The sequence below is a fragment of the Microtus pennsylvanicus genome, chromosome 13 (genome assembly GCF_037038515.1).
Source record: "Microtus pennsylvanicus isolate mMicPen1 chromosome 13, mMicPen1.hap1, whole genome shotgun sequence".
Taxonomy (NCBI): domain Eukaryota; kingdom Metazoa; phylum Chordata; class Mammalia; order Rodentia; family Cricetidae; genus Microtus; species Microtus pennsylvanicus.
In genome coordinates this window covers 2762165-2775098 of record NC_134591.1, presented here as the reverse complement: position 1 = coordinate 2775098, position 12934 = coordinate 2762165, and the positions used below count along the sequence as shown (strand labels likewise).

Below are 12934 nucleotides of genomic sequence, written 5' to 3'. Positions count from 1 at the left end.
AGATCAGATCTCCGTGCCCAATGATGGTTCTCCCCAATGCTGGCTCTCCTGGCACCCAGATCAGGTCTCCGTGCTGGTTGGGCAGCTCGCAAACAAAGCGCCTACCCTGCTTGGTGCAGGCAGGCCATCGAAACAAAGGACCTCCCGCCCGCTTGGGTGCCCCAAGGATTCGGACCCAGTGCCCAGACAGGCTGGGCTGGGTGATGTTATGTGTCGGAAGAGGGCAGGGGGGCCGAAGTGGGGAAGGTTCTGGATGCAAGCTGGGTGGGATATGAAGAAAGAGGCAGTATGCAGGGAGTAGAGGCCCTGCAGAGAGCCCAAGAAGGATAGGGGGTTGAGGAACTTCTGAGTTCCCTGTCCCGGGCTGGCACCGCGGGGTCAGTAACTCACCCCAATGTTGGCTCTCCTCTGGCCCAGGTTTTCTACACGCTGCAATGTAGAGGACATATTTATTTATTCTATGGACAGGGTAAAAGCCCATGAAGGAAAATGAAGTTCCCAGAAAGGCTAGGAAGTAACAGGAGGGGTGGACCTGTCTTAGAAGTTGACAAAGGAGCCACCAAGTACCATTTTGGAGCATGAAAGTGCCAGGAAGTCAGGACAGCACGTGCAAAGTTCCCAAAGTATGACTGAGGTATTGAGTGGACAGGAGGATGGAGGTGAGGACATTAGGTAAAGTCCCGTACCTTCCACCATGGGCATTGTGGAGCAGCTTATAGAATATGAAAGCTGCATCTGAGAGGCAGGGAGAATGCAGACACCACAGGAGGCAGGATCTAACCCCATGACAGTCAGGTGTCCTTCACAGGTGGCCAAGTGCATGTGTCCTGGAGTTGAAGTGTGTCCAGTGTAGCAGGAACAATTCAAATGATACTTCTGCTGCTTCTGAACTGTGTGACCTTGGGCATTATCTGTGTGGGCCAGGGATTCCTCCTCTGTGACATCCCTGGGGAAACTGATGGTAGTAAGGTTCTGGTTTGAACCCTGATCTGTCCTCAGTCCTCAGTGCCTGGAGCAGCAAGGGTGTTCATGGCAGGAATTATGTGAGTGCCAGCAACATGACTTTGCCTGGAAGCATCATAGAAGCTCAGCCTTTGTTCCACAGCTAATCAGAATCTGGTTGGAGCCACCTCCAGAGAAGAGCTGTTGGCATCTTTGGTGGCCTTTATGAAGCAGCCCTCGTGGTAACCCCTACCCTCTAGGAATGGAAAATACTTCCTGAACCCTGCCAGTCCCATGCCACTCCTAAATAGGGACATGCAGCCAAAGCCAGCAGATCTCTAGGCCTCTACCTTTGGGGTCTGTGACAGTTGTCATCTTGACGGTCCATAGTCAAGCTTCCGGGCGTGTCTGTGAGAGACTGTCTGGATTACTCTAATTGAGTTTGGAATTCTCACCTTGAATGTGAGAGATACCATTCCATGGACTGGGGTCCCAGACTACACAAAAAAACAAAAAGACACTGGGCTCCGATTCCTCTCATGTGAGCAGCCATTCCGTCTCTCTCCTGCTGCCGTGTCTTCCCACCATGATGAGCCCCAAACAAACCCTGCCTTCCTTAGGTTGCTTTGCCAGAGATTTTGTCCCATCAACAATCAAAGCAGCTAACCCTGGGGTCGTGCATGGAGGCCAGTTTCGCTCTTATTCTGGCGCTCTCCCTCTCCCTAGACTCAACATCTGTCTTGAGAATCTGAGAAATCATAGAGGAACAAGAGTGCACTTCATGTTTGCTGAGCTTTTCCAACTGATCGCCACCATGGCTGGATCCTCTGCGTGCATCTCCCTTGCTGTGCACACACACACCTTCCATGTTACACAGTGAAGTCATGTAACGGCACCCACCCGACTCCCATGACCAGCATTCTGTTTTCTGTCTCTAAACTCTGTGAACCTTAGATGACTGAAGTTGTGTTTGTCCTTCTGTGACTGCCAGGTGTCACTGTGTGTGGTGTCAACATGATGTGCCCATGTTTGTAGCATGTGCCAGAATTTCCTTTCTTCCCAAAGTGGAGTGCTGGCCCACTGTGACTGACCTGTGTCATTTAGGGCCATTGTTACATGGCCTTCATGGCTCATAAGGCACAGGTATGTGCCCTCCCTATTCCAGAGGCCAGATGTCTTAGCCAAGACGTGTTTCTGTGAAGATCTGTCTCCTGGTTTGAATGCCACCTTGCTGTGCCCTAGGGCAGAGGAGTAGGAATGGTTTCAAAGCTTCTTTCATGGACATATAATTCTAATGCTAAAGGCTGTCTCCATGGCACCCACTTTCAAAGCCTCACCTCCAGATACTGCCGCATGGGGACTAGGTTTCAGCAAGGATTTGAGGACACAGACCTTCAGTGTGGGATGTAAGAGAAGCTGCCCCTTGCTTTTCTGTCAGTGGGCGTCTGGGATGGGTCCTTCTACTGTGAGCACCGCCAATGTGACCACGGCGTGCACATATCTCTGGTCCTTCTACTGTGAGCACCGCCACTGTGATCATGGCATACACACACATCTCTGGTCCTTCCACTGTGATCACGGCATACACACATCTTTGGTTCTTCTACTGCGATCACGGCATACACATACATCTCTGGTCCTTCTACAGCGATCACGGCATACACATACATCTCTGGTCCTTCTACAGCGATCACGGCCATCACTATCAGGGCATACACATACATCTTTGAGTGTCCACTCTCAGATCTTTGGGCACTGCTGGATTGTGTGGTTATACTGGGTCTAAATTTTGTGTTTTCTTTTAGATTTAGACAGTGTCCCTTGTAATTCGGACTGGTCTTCAAATTGCTATGTAGCCAAGGATGTCCTTGAACCCCCATTCTCCCATCATTGCATGTTTTCTTAATTTATATGAGTATTTGTGTATTACCACATGCATGCCTGATGTCTGTGGAGGTCAGAAAAAAGTACTGGATTCTCTAGAATTGGAGTTATGGATGATTGTGAGCTACCATGTGGGGCGCTGGGAACCAAACCCAGGTTCTCTGCAAGTGAGCAAGGGCTCTCAATTGCTGAGTCACCTCCAGCCCCTCTGCCTTTACCCTTTAAATGCTGGCATTATAGGTGTGCACCACTTCATCTAGCATCTTGGGTTTTGATGTTTTTAGGATATTTTATTGGCACATATTAACTCTACACGATAATGGGTTTCTCTATGACATTTTCAAACATACATGTACATGATGCATTTTGATTATATTTACCTCCTCTGCCCTCTCCTACCCCTCCCACTTGCTAGCCCCAGCCTTGCGTGCCTGTGGAGGCCATAGGTTTACATCAGGATGGCCCCCTCAGTCAGTACCGCTCCCTGCATCTGGAGCTCGCTGTTCCAGCTCAGTGTTAGGCTCCCTGGCCAGCGAGCTCCCTGCAGAATTGCAGGCACACACCACCATACCCAGATTTTTACATGGGTGCTGGGTATCCACACTCAGGACCTCATGCTTGCACAGCAAAGGCCTTGGCAACCAAGCCATCTCCCCAGCCCCTGGTTTTGGTTATAAGGATGGGGGTCTCATGTAACCCAGGCTGGCTGTGGCTTTTCACCTTCTCCAACTGGGACTGCAGCTATGAGCCACATAGCTGGCTCTGTTTCTATTTCCTTCTGAAAGGAATTGCTGTACCATCTTCTACAGCAGCTGTGCTGTTTTATTCTACCCACAGCACACAAGGACCCGGTGTCTCTTCTGTGCCTTTCCCTCATCTGTCTTCACCGTGGGCCTTTATGTGACACCTTAGCGGCATGATGACAGCGCTGGAGGTCACAACGGGGGCACAGCGAGTGTAAGCAAGGCCAGCCTGTCCCTTCCCAAGCTTTCCATTCCAGTCGTCCCCACTCCAGCACCCAGTGTGAGGTGGACCCTGGGTGCAGAGAAGGACTTGTCCTGACACGTTGCCTCAGGTGGGTAGAAGAACAAGGCAGGGTGCTCTCCTCTCCTCTACAGGCATTGAGGCAGGATTCAGAAGAGAGAGTGTGGGGCTGGCCTAGGAAGGGAGCTTCGGGCAGAGGGAGCAGGTGTTGGAAGCATAGACGTCTGAAAGAAGGAGACAGGTCCTGGTTGTCAGCCACGTACTGAGATGCAGGCTGGGAGTGCAGGTGGGTGAGGGGCTTTTGTGCAGGACACAGACATGGGGAGATGAGAAGAGTGGATTCCATGTTTGCAGAGACCCTTGGCAAGGTCCTGGAAGTGAAAAGGATCACACTTTTTTAAAGGAAGGGAAGAAACCTGCTGTGGACAAGAGAAGAGTCTTGCAGCTAGTGAGGATGTGGCTGGTTGTAGGCAAGGCGAACTGGAAGCGAACTTGTAGGAAGGGCCCTGTCTGTGCAGAGTTAGCTCACCGCGCTCTCCCCATGTCTATAACCAGGGTGAGAGGATGTAGCCCTGACCTGGGTGGGGTTCACTGGACAGGAAGAAGGCAGAGCATGGGTGCAGCTGGGTGGGAGGGAGGGTGAGTGTTGCTGGGGCTCTTACAAGGAGGCTTGCAGAACCTCCCCTGGGGAGTGGACTGAGCTGAGGACTCTGTTCCTGTGTTCTGGCTCATTTATAGCTGTCCCAGAGACAGGTTCTGCAAGGACACATGTCGTAATGCTGTCTCCATCTTTATCTGAGAGCGCTCATTGTACTGATGAATACCAGCCTGCTGGCTGGGTGCTTACCCAGCTACAGCTTCAGGATTTCACCAGGGTGCTGTGGCATCATTGGGCTCAAAGGCCAGAGCTACACAGTTCTTGCAGAGGGTGTCGTTAGTATTGCTGAGTGCGCTGAGGTGTGAGTGACTGGCTGAGGTAGGCCTCATTTCTGCTTTCAGCTTGTCTCTACTGTTCAGTGTCTCCTGACTCTGACCTCGGAGCTGGCCTCGGTCCCTCTGGGATGAGCAGTGACAGCCTGCTGCAGCTCTGGCTCTTCACAGACACAGAAGCAGGGCCAGCCTGGTCTCAAAGAAGCAGCAGGTTCAAGTTCAGCAGCACTGGGTTGAAGCTTGCTTCCAGAACTTTCCATCACTGACTTGGAACAAGCCATTTAGACCTGAGTGCACCCCCAAGTGCCCTTGTGCATGGCGTGGGACCTTCTCACCAGCCTGCATTGGTAATAGCCATGCACACAAGCTCAGTGCACAGCACCAGCAGTCAGAGGCCCAGGACAGACGTCCAGAATACTGAACAAATACCTCTGATGGGCCCCTGGTACTGTGAAGAGCAAAGATGGCCATTGTCCAGGAGGGTGACCCACCAGTGTGTGGGTCTGCAGCAGAGGTATTGGAGCAGGTGGAGTGTGGCATATTATATGGGGGTTGTTTAGCCCAAGGAGGGCTTGGCACACAACAGGGTGGCTTTAGAGGGGGCAGAAGGCCCTTTAAGAGGTAATAGGTGTGTGTTGCCATCCTGTGGGTAGAAGTTTCCCATGGGGTCTTTTGTAGTTAAAGAGGATGGAGGCGAAAACCATTCACCATCTGCAGAACCTGAAGATTGGTCTTTAAGGAGGCGAGCTCAGAGCAGCAGAGGGACCAGAAGCTGCCAGGGTAGAGGGGGTGGAGGATCTGAGAGTCCTACTCGTCACCACGGTTCTGAAGGGTGGAATGTGTTAGAGATGCTTTGGGCTGCAGATAACAGACACTCCGGGGTGCATAATGGTGCTATTGCTCCACTGAGCATGACCAGGTAGCCAGCTAGGGAGCTTAGCCTGGAGGTGAGCATTCCCTTCCTCTTGCTGTTGGTTTTTACCTCAGGCTTGTTGCTTCATGACTGCAAACCTGTACCCATTGCTCCTACACAGCTGTGTCCTGAGAATGCTCTCTCTGTCTCTTCTCTGTTTTTAGAGTGGATGATTTTTCTGAGACTTGCCATCAGATCGCCATCATCCTGCCTCTTTTCTAGAACCTAGGTACCCTGACAGGGGAAGCAAGAGCTTCAGAGCTGCTAGAGGGAAGGGTGCTGACATCTGGGAACTCCCCTTGTTCTCTGATAGACTTGGGACTCAACACAGGACGTGATGGTATGGCCGCTGGCTAGGCTGCCAGCACATGCCCCAGGCAGTTGGCATGACTCCCATTCTGCCTGCAGAGAGCAGGAAGATAGAGACGTGATAAGGCTTGCCCCTAGCTGACTGCAGCGGAGGGTGAGCCCTCTGACCGAACTCAGGACTGTGTGGATCGTGGAACCCAGTGAGGACTGAGCCTCAGTTTCCCTCTCCAGAAACAGGAGTGATGCTAATGGAGGGACCGTATAGCAACCTGAGCATCACCTTCACGGTGACAAGGGCCAAGTCCCGTGACTCCGGCAATGATTTGTTCCTGTTCTAGTGAATACATCACAGCAATGGTGTTCTTTCTGCTTGGCAGGAACACTATTGTTTTTACCCCATACATGAGTTCTGTTCGTGTCAAACACTGCTTGGATTTCCAGTGCATGATGGCAGATGGCCCTGGGGTTGATAGAATTTTATTTTATTTCTATGATCAAAATTGAGTTCTATTCTGATGTAAAGGATTTGTTAGGGGTGTCAAGGGGATGCGGGTGTCCTATTTCATCTCGTGGGGGTGGGGAGCTGCCTCAGGTGTCTGTTGCTGCCCTTGTGTCTCACTGGCACTTCCGTTCCCTGCCTGTGGAATCCTCAATCCTTGTGTTTTGGAGCTGGAAGGGCTTGCCTGGTGGGACTAGGTCTGTATACAGGTGCCCAGGGAGTACGGTAGGGCCTTTGCTGTGCCTATGCCGTGAGGGCACAGCTGGACTGGTTTTGTCCTGCCAGAACATAGTCTTGAGGCTGAAGTTACCTGCTGACCGCAGCCGGCCTCGCCCTTACCACTGTCTGAAGCTCACCTCTGAATCATCTCATCTCATGGGAGTCTCCAGAAACTGACCTGGCTTTTCTCCATCCATTCTAAACAGTGGCTTGAGGGCTGGGGAGATGGCTCAGTGGTTAAGAGCATTGCCTGCTCTTCCAAAGGTCCTGAGTTCAACTCCCAGCAACCACATGGTGGCTCACAACCATCTGTAATGAGATCTGGCCCCCTCTTCTGGCCTGCAGACATACACACAGACAGAATACTGTATACATAATAAATAAATATTTTTAAAAAAATAAACAGTGGCCTGAGCCTGTCACCTCCCCTGGTCTCTTGTTTGTCCCATGTTGTCGCAGGCTAACCGAGCATTCTGCTGTCCCCACCACACTCCAGCCACGCAGAGTCCTCGTGGGACTCAGTATCTAGGTTGTGCCCTGGAAGGCTCACTTTCCTCCCTGCAGTTCGCTAGGCTCGCAGGGGTGTTTCCCAGGGCTTTGCTCCTAAGTTTCCATACCAGAAAGGCCAGGGTCTGTGGAAAGAGGATTGCTGCTAAGAGGGTCCCGGGATAATAGGATACTACCTTGTGCAGCAGATGGACTTTGCAGAGTGGACTCAGTGGAGGATCTTGAAATAAGGAATTGTCCTGAGTTTTCTGGGCAACCCAGTGTCACCAGTGTCCTCAGAGGAGGAGTAGGAGGGTGTGGGCCAGAGGAAAGGCAATGTTGTATTGGCAGTATGGACCCCATGGGAAGGTTCTAATCCCTGAGTGGGAGATGCCAGTAGGTGCTGGCACAGCCCTGGAGTCTCCTACCCAGTCCACACTACTCACGGTCAGCACTGTTGGCTCCACAGTGGCACAATGCCTGGACACCAGTGCTGATGAGAGGACACAGGCCTGACAAGGGAGGGGTGCTGCATGGCTGTCACAGCGGAGGCTTCACTAGCCCCAAAGTGAGAGCAGCTCGGAGGGGGGCTGTGGGTAGGACAGTGATGGCCACCCCAGCCCTTGTTTCAGGGGATCTCCTGTACCTTCCCAGAAGGCTCATATAACCCACACTCCCTTTTCCGTTTTCTATTACCCTGTGCCGTCAGGAGTATCTCCAGGGACAGACCCTGCCACACCCTTCTCTGGCTATGCCTGGCTTAGACCTTGTGCAGGCATGGTTCTCCAGGCTCATGTCCGGATGAAAGGGCAGCGCCCATTCCTATCCACCAGTCTGTCTAGGACATGAGGCAGCCAACAGTCATCTCCTCCCAAGAGTTGCTCCTCCTTCTAGAAGCTTAGCCAGTGGCTTGCCTTCTGGTGCCCTGCTGCAGATGGCAGCAGCCGGTGCTGTCTGAGTATTTTCTGTTCACGTACAGCTCTCAGTGCGGCTCTACCCATCCCCCTTCTAGGCAAAGAAACAGGCACAGGGATGATGCTCATTCAGGACCACACACCTACTGACCGTTATTCAATAGTCTGGCTTTGGAGCCAGCACCTGTCACCTCCCACATATACAAGCTTGTGTATGGCCAGGGACCAGGGTGGGCGTCAGACCTAGGTTAACTTAAGTCCATACAAGCCTCAGATAGCAGAGTGCTGGGGCAGACCCTCAAGACTGGGATTCTGCAGAGCCACAGGTTCTGGAGAGGATGTTTGTTTTCCTGATCCTCCGTGACTTATGGCCTCATGCATCCCTTCCTACCTTGAGGAAGGCTATCCTGAGTGACCACAATACTCACAGGGTCGTAGCTGGGCCCTTCCCCAACCCGCTGTGCTGCTCAGGGGTAAAGGAAAGAGCAGGAGAGAGAGAGCCAATGCACCCACCTTGGCCAGATACACTTGCCTGATGTTGGCGGGTTTTTCCTGCATGAGCTTTACCACATGCGAACAGAACCAGTCAGCAGTGGACCACATTTGTTGGACCTACCCTGTGATACTTTCTAAAGCTTCATGTGGCACCGTGCTTGGGTCTTTGTAAAGCAGGCAGATGCCTGCTTGTTCCTCGTGTTCAGACAATGGGGCCGAGTCCCCGTGACTTTAAGTGACTTCCCTGTCCCGTCTTCTTTGGCACCTCTGCCTAAGTGGGTGCTGGATTAAATGAGGCACTGGAGTGAAGGCAAAGGCCCTTCCTGGTGGTTGGGGACAGAACACACTGTAACTGTTAGCCGAGTTACCTTGGAGGATAAGACAGCTCATTGTTGGGGCTGGAGAGATAGTTCAGTGGTTAAGAGCACTGGCCGCTCTTTCAGAGAACCTGGTTCAATTCCCAGGACACATATGGGTGCATTCTATGTCTGTAACTCCAGTTCCAGGGGACCTGACACCCTCACACAGATACATGTGGGCAAAACACCAGTGCACAAAAAATAAAAATAAATCATTAAAAAAAAGACAGCTAGTAGTGACCTTTCCCCTCCATGCTGCCTGAAGGTCATGTCCTCTGCTTTCTACCATAGGTGTTTAGTGTTGCCCTTTCTTGGGTCCCTTCGTTTTCAGGAGTCTTCCTTGATGGGAGCTATTTTATCTCTCTGGGCTAGGTTTGAACTGTCCTAGCCCCTTCTCTTTTCCCCATAAAGTTATAGTGTGTTCTGTCCCCAACCACCAGGAAGGGCCTTTGCCTTCACTCCAGTGCCTCATTTAATCCAGCACCCACTTAGGCAGAGGTGCCAAAGAAGACAGGACAGGGAAGTCACTTAATGTCAGGGGGACTCGGCCCCATTGTCTGAACACAAGGACAAAGCATGCCTGAGGTTCTTCTATCTCCTGCCCTAAGAGTCCCTGTGGCTCAACTCCGAAGCTTGTTTTCCTACCTCTGGCACTGACAGCCCTACCCAAGTGTTCACCCTCCCAGCTCCTCAGAGACACAACTTTCTCCAAAAGGCCCCCAACTCTCTGGTTCCCAGTCTGGGCCTGTAGTCTCTGTGGCCATGCGGCTCACGACTCCCTCCTTCTGCTCTAGTCCTGCTGACCCATTCCACCTCATTGTGGTCCCCTCCTGAGCAGGGTAATGTCCAGGCATCTCTACAGCCCACATCAGTGTGGGGACGCCCTGGGTTGCTGTGTCCAGGCATCTCCACAGCCCCACATCGGTGTGGGGACGTCCTGGGTTGCTGTGTCTAGGCGTCTCCACAGCCCACATTGGCGTGGGGATGCCCTGGGTTGCTGTGTCTAGGCGTCTCCACAGCCCCACATCGGCATGGGGACGTCCTGGGTTGCTGTGTCTAGGCGTCTCCACAGCCCACATTGGCGTGGGGACGCCCTGGGTTGCTGTGTCTAGGCGTCTCCACAGCCCCACATTGGCATGGGGACGTCCTGGGTTGCTGTGTCTAGGCGTCTCCACAGCCCCACATTGGCATGGGGACGCCCTGGGTTCCTGTGCCCGAGTGTGCAAAATGGGGTGGAAGGCAGCAGTGTGGCCTAGCAGAAAAGTGGTGTTAGAGACCCCTGAGAGGTGGGAAGCTCCCTAGGGAGTCCCTCTGGGTCAACTGGGTTCAAATGGCAGTGGAGCCAAGCTGAAAAGAAGCCCTAGTAAGTATGTGGGCGGAGCCCTGGACCAAGAAGCCCCCTTGGGCTGGAGCCCCAAGATGTGCCGATTATGTACATCAGCCTCACCTGATCATCACGCACGTGGGGATGCTAGTGCCAAGGGGCCTGCGGGGGTAGTGCCTTGCCTTGCACTACTTTGTTGATTAGGAGCCTGTGTTTTTAAGGGCTTAGGAGGTTTATGTGGTGTGCCGCCCTTCCCCACGTAGCGCTTGGCTTCCTCCAGGTTTATGTGCCTACCCCTCTCCTTATAGGTGAACCTGGTGCTGGGGGACGGCCGGTCCCTGGGCCTCACAATCCGAGGTGGAGCTGAGTATGGCCTTGGCATTTACATCACTGGCGTGGACCCGGGCTCGGAAGCAGAAATCAGTGGGCTCAAGGTGAGGGGACAATGGGCCATGGGCTGCATGTTGGGGATGTGGGTGGGAAAGGTCAAAGTAGGTGGTGGCCCAGCTGAGGACTGGATTAGCTGGGGAGCCCCTGCTGGCTGCTGGGTCTGTAGTGTGCAGCTTTGAGTAGCAGAAGGGCAGCCTCCTACACAGCCATAGGCAATCGGCCAGCCCAGCTCTTTTGAGGCTGCTGTTTTGTAAACATTGTTGATGCCCCTGATGGCCCTGACCCCAGGGCCCATTCTGACACAACAGAGAGGAAGAGGAAGAGAAGAAGCTAGCCGTGAGCTGGTCTGTGGTTGTAGGAAGCAACAGGGCTACCGTCCAATCCAGACTAACAGTTACCGAAATTGCATAATTATCTCATGTTCTAAACAGAGCTGTGTGCCTAGCACTTGAGAGTCATGCCACATGTATCATTTTACACTACCTGGTGGAGTGAGGTGGTGTCCCCAGGTTCTCCCATATATAAAGAGTTCCCACCAACTGGTCTAAGGTAGGTCTCGAAACAAAGCTTGTTCCCAGTGAGTCTTGACTAAATCCCAAAGGCCAGGGTGTAATCTTCAGAGCTGAGAACCCTACGAGGGATAACGAGCACCTCGTCAGAGAGCCAGAGACTCTGCATGCCAGGACACCGGCCCAGATCACTGAGACACATGACAGCCCATGTTTGAGCAGTCATCGGTGCTGGGCCCACAGTGATGTGTGCTGATAGTGGGCCCTGGTGTGGCATTTGAAAGAGGCAGATAATGAGACAAGCTGGGGAGGTTTGGGACGCGGTGCTGAACAGCTTCATAGTCGGAGCACAGATGAGTACCTAGCCCCAGCGCAAGGCTGGAGACTTGGTCAGGAGAGGTGTGTGCCACGAAGGATCCGGCATGTGCATGTGAGTGTGTGCATGTATATGCATGCATGCATGGCTGCATCTCGAGATCCACAGGGCCCCAAACCCCAGCATGGCAGACAGACTATCACAGGGAGGTGAGGCAAAATCGGCTTTTGGGAAAACGTGGGGCATTTGGAACGTACTCTGGGCTCTACAGGGAAGGGCAGTACCATGTCCCGGCTCCACTCCAGTCCTTCAGGGCTGTGTGACCTTGGAGCCTCCTCCACCTGCCTCAGCCTCCCTGTCCCTGAGAAGGATCAGACTTGTTGAAAAGATTAAAAAAAAATAAATTGCATCATTAGTTATTGTAATAAACATGGGTGTAGACTGTGTGTCTCTCCAAAACTCATATATAAATCTTCACCGTTCAGTGTGGGGCCAAGCGTTTAGAGCCTTTGGAAAGTGACTGGTCCGTGAGGGTGGAACCCTCATCTGTGGTGCCATTGACCAAGCAAGAGGGTCCTCACCAGGCACAGAATCCACTGACACTTTAGTGTTGAGCTGTCCAACTCCAGAACTGTCAGCATAACCTGTCCATGAGCTGTGCTGGCTGAGGGACTTGGATGCAGCACCTGGCAACATTATATTATAGAGAAGGAATTCCAGGGTTCCATCTTCTGCAGGGTTAATGGGCAGCTAAGGGTTGCTGCGGGGGGGGTGGGGGAGTTTCTTCAGTGATGCAGCTGCTGTCTAAATTGTACATGCAAATAAATCCTTACTCCTGAAATGAAACTCATTGGAACACACACACACACATACTCATGGGACGGGGCAGCAGATAGCACTGACTCTGACCTCCAGGAGTTACATCCTATTGAGAAGATGGGCAACAAAATACTCTGTTCCTTTGGTTAGGAAGAAGGCAAAGGAGACACCTTGTGTGAAACCTTCCTATTGCCTGAGTTTTCAGGTGCTTGCAAACTGCCCACCTTCAGTTAAGTTCTGTGCTGTCCTCGGCAGGGAGGCGCTTGGTGGGGCTGCCTCCTTCCTCTCCCCTCACAGGCCCCTTGCCTGTGCTGACACCTGCCCACGCTCATTGGGCATCCAGCACCGATTAATTCTGTTTATTGCAGTGCACTTTCCATGGAATTAGGCATATTGAAATGAAATAAAGGGCCTGCTTGTGTGGGTGGTAGAACCAGAACAGGCTTTATTTGTAAATAGCGCTCTGTGCTGCGGTGCAGCGCCGCCTTCCACGGGGCTTCCAGCTGCTCAGCCCACTTAGTTCCAGGGCCCAGTGTGAGCCCAGAGAGGGGGCAGGACGCTCAGGCCCTGAGTGGAAAAACACTTGGGAGGCCAGTCATACCCCCAGCATGTAACCCGGGGGTGGTCTGTGCAGCTTGGAGC

The 12934-nt window shown here is 52.7% G+C and overlaps 1 protein-coding gene across 8 annotated transcripts in view; it reads left to right on the top strand.

The window, feature by feature from the left end:
* Whrn (whirlin) overlaps positions 1-12934 on the top strand; it is a 149176-nt gene that overhangs the window by 36429 nt on the left and 99813 nt on the right. For all 8 annotated transcript variants that reach the window (XR_012907420.1, XM_075944938.1, XM_075944937.1 and 5 more), the window contains exon 3: positions 10567-10692. Coding sequence is in view for 7 of the 8 variants with exons in the window: in XM_075944938.1 (XP_075801053.1) it covers positions 10567-10692 (126 nt within the window). In the remaining variant the exon portion in view is untranslated. The remainder of the gene's footprint in view (positions 1-10566; positions 10693-12934) is intronic.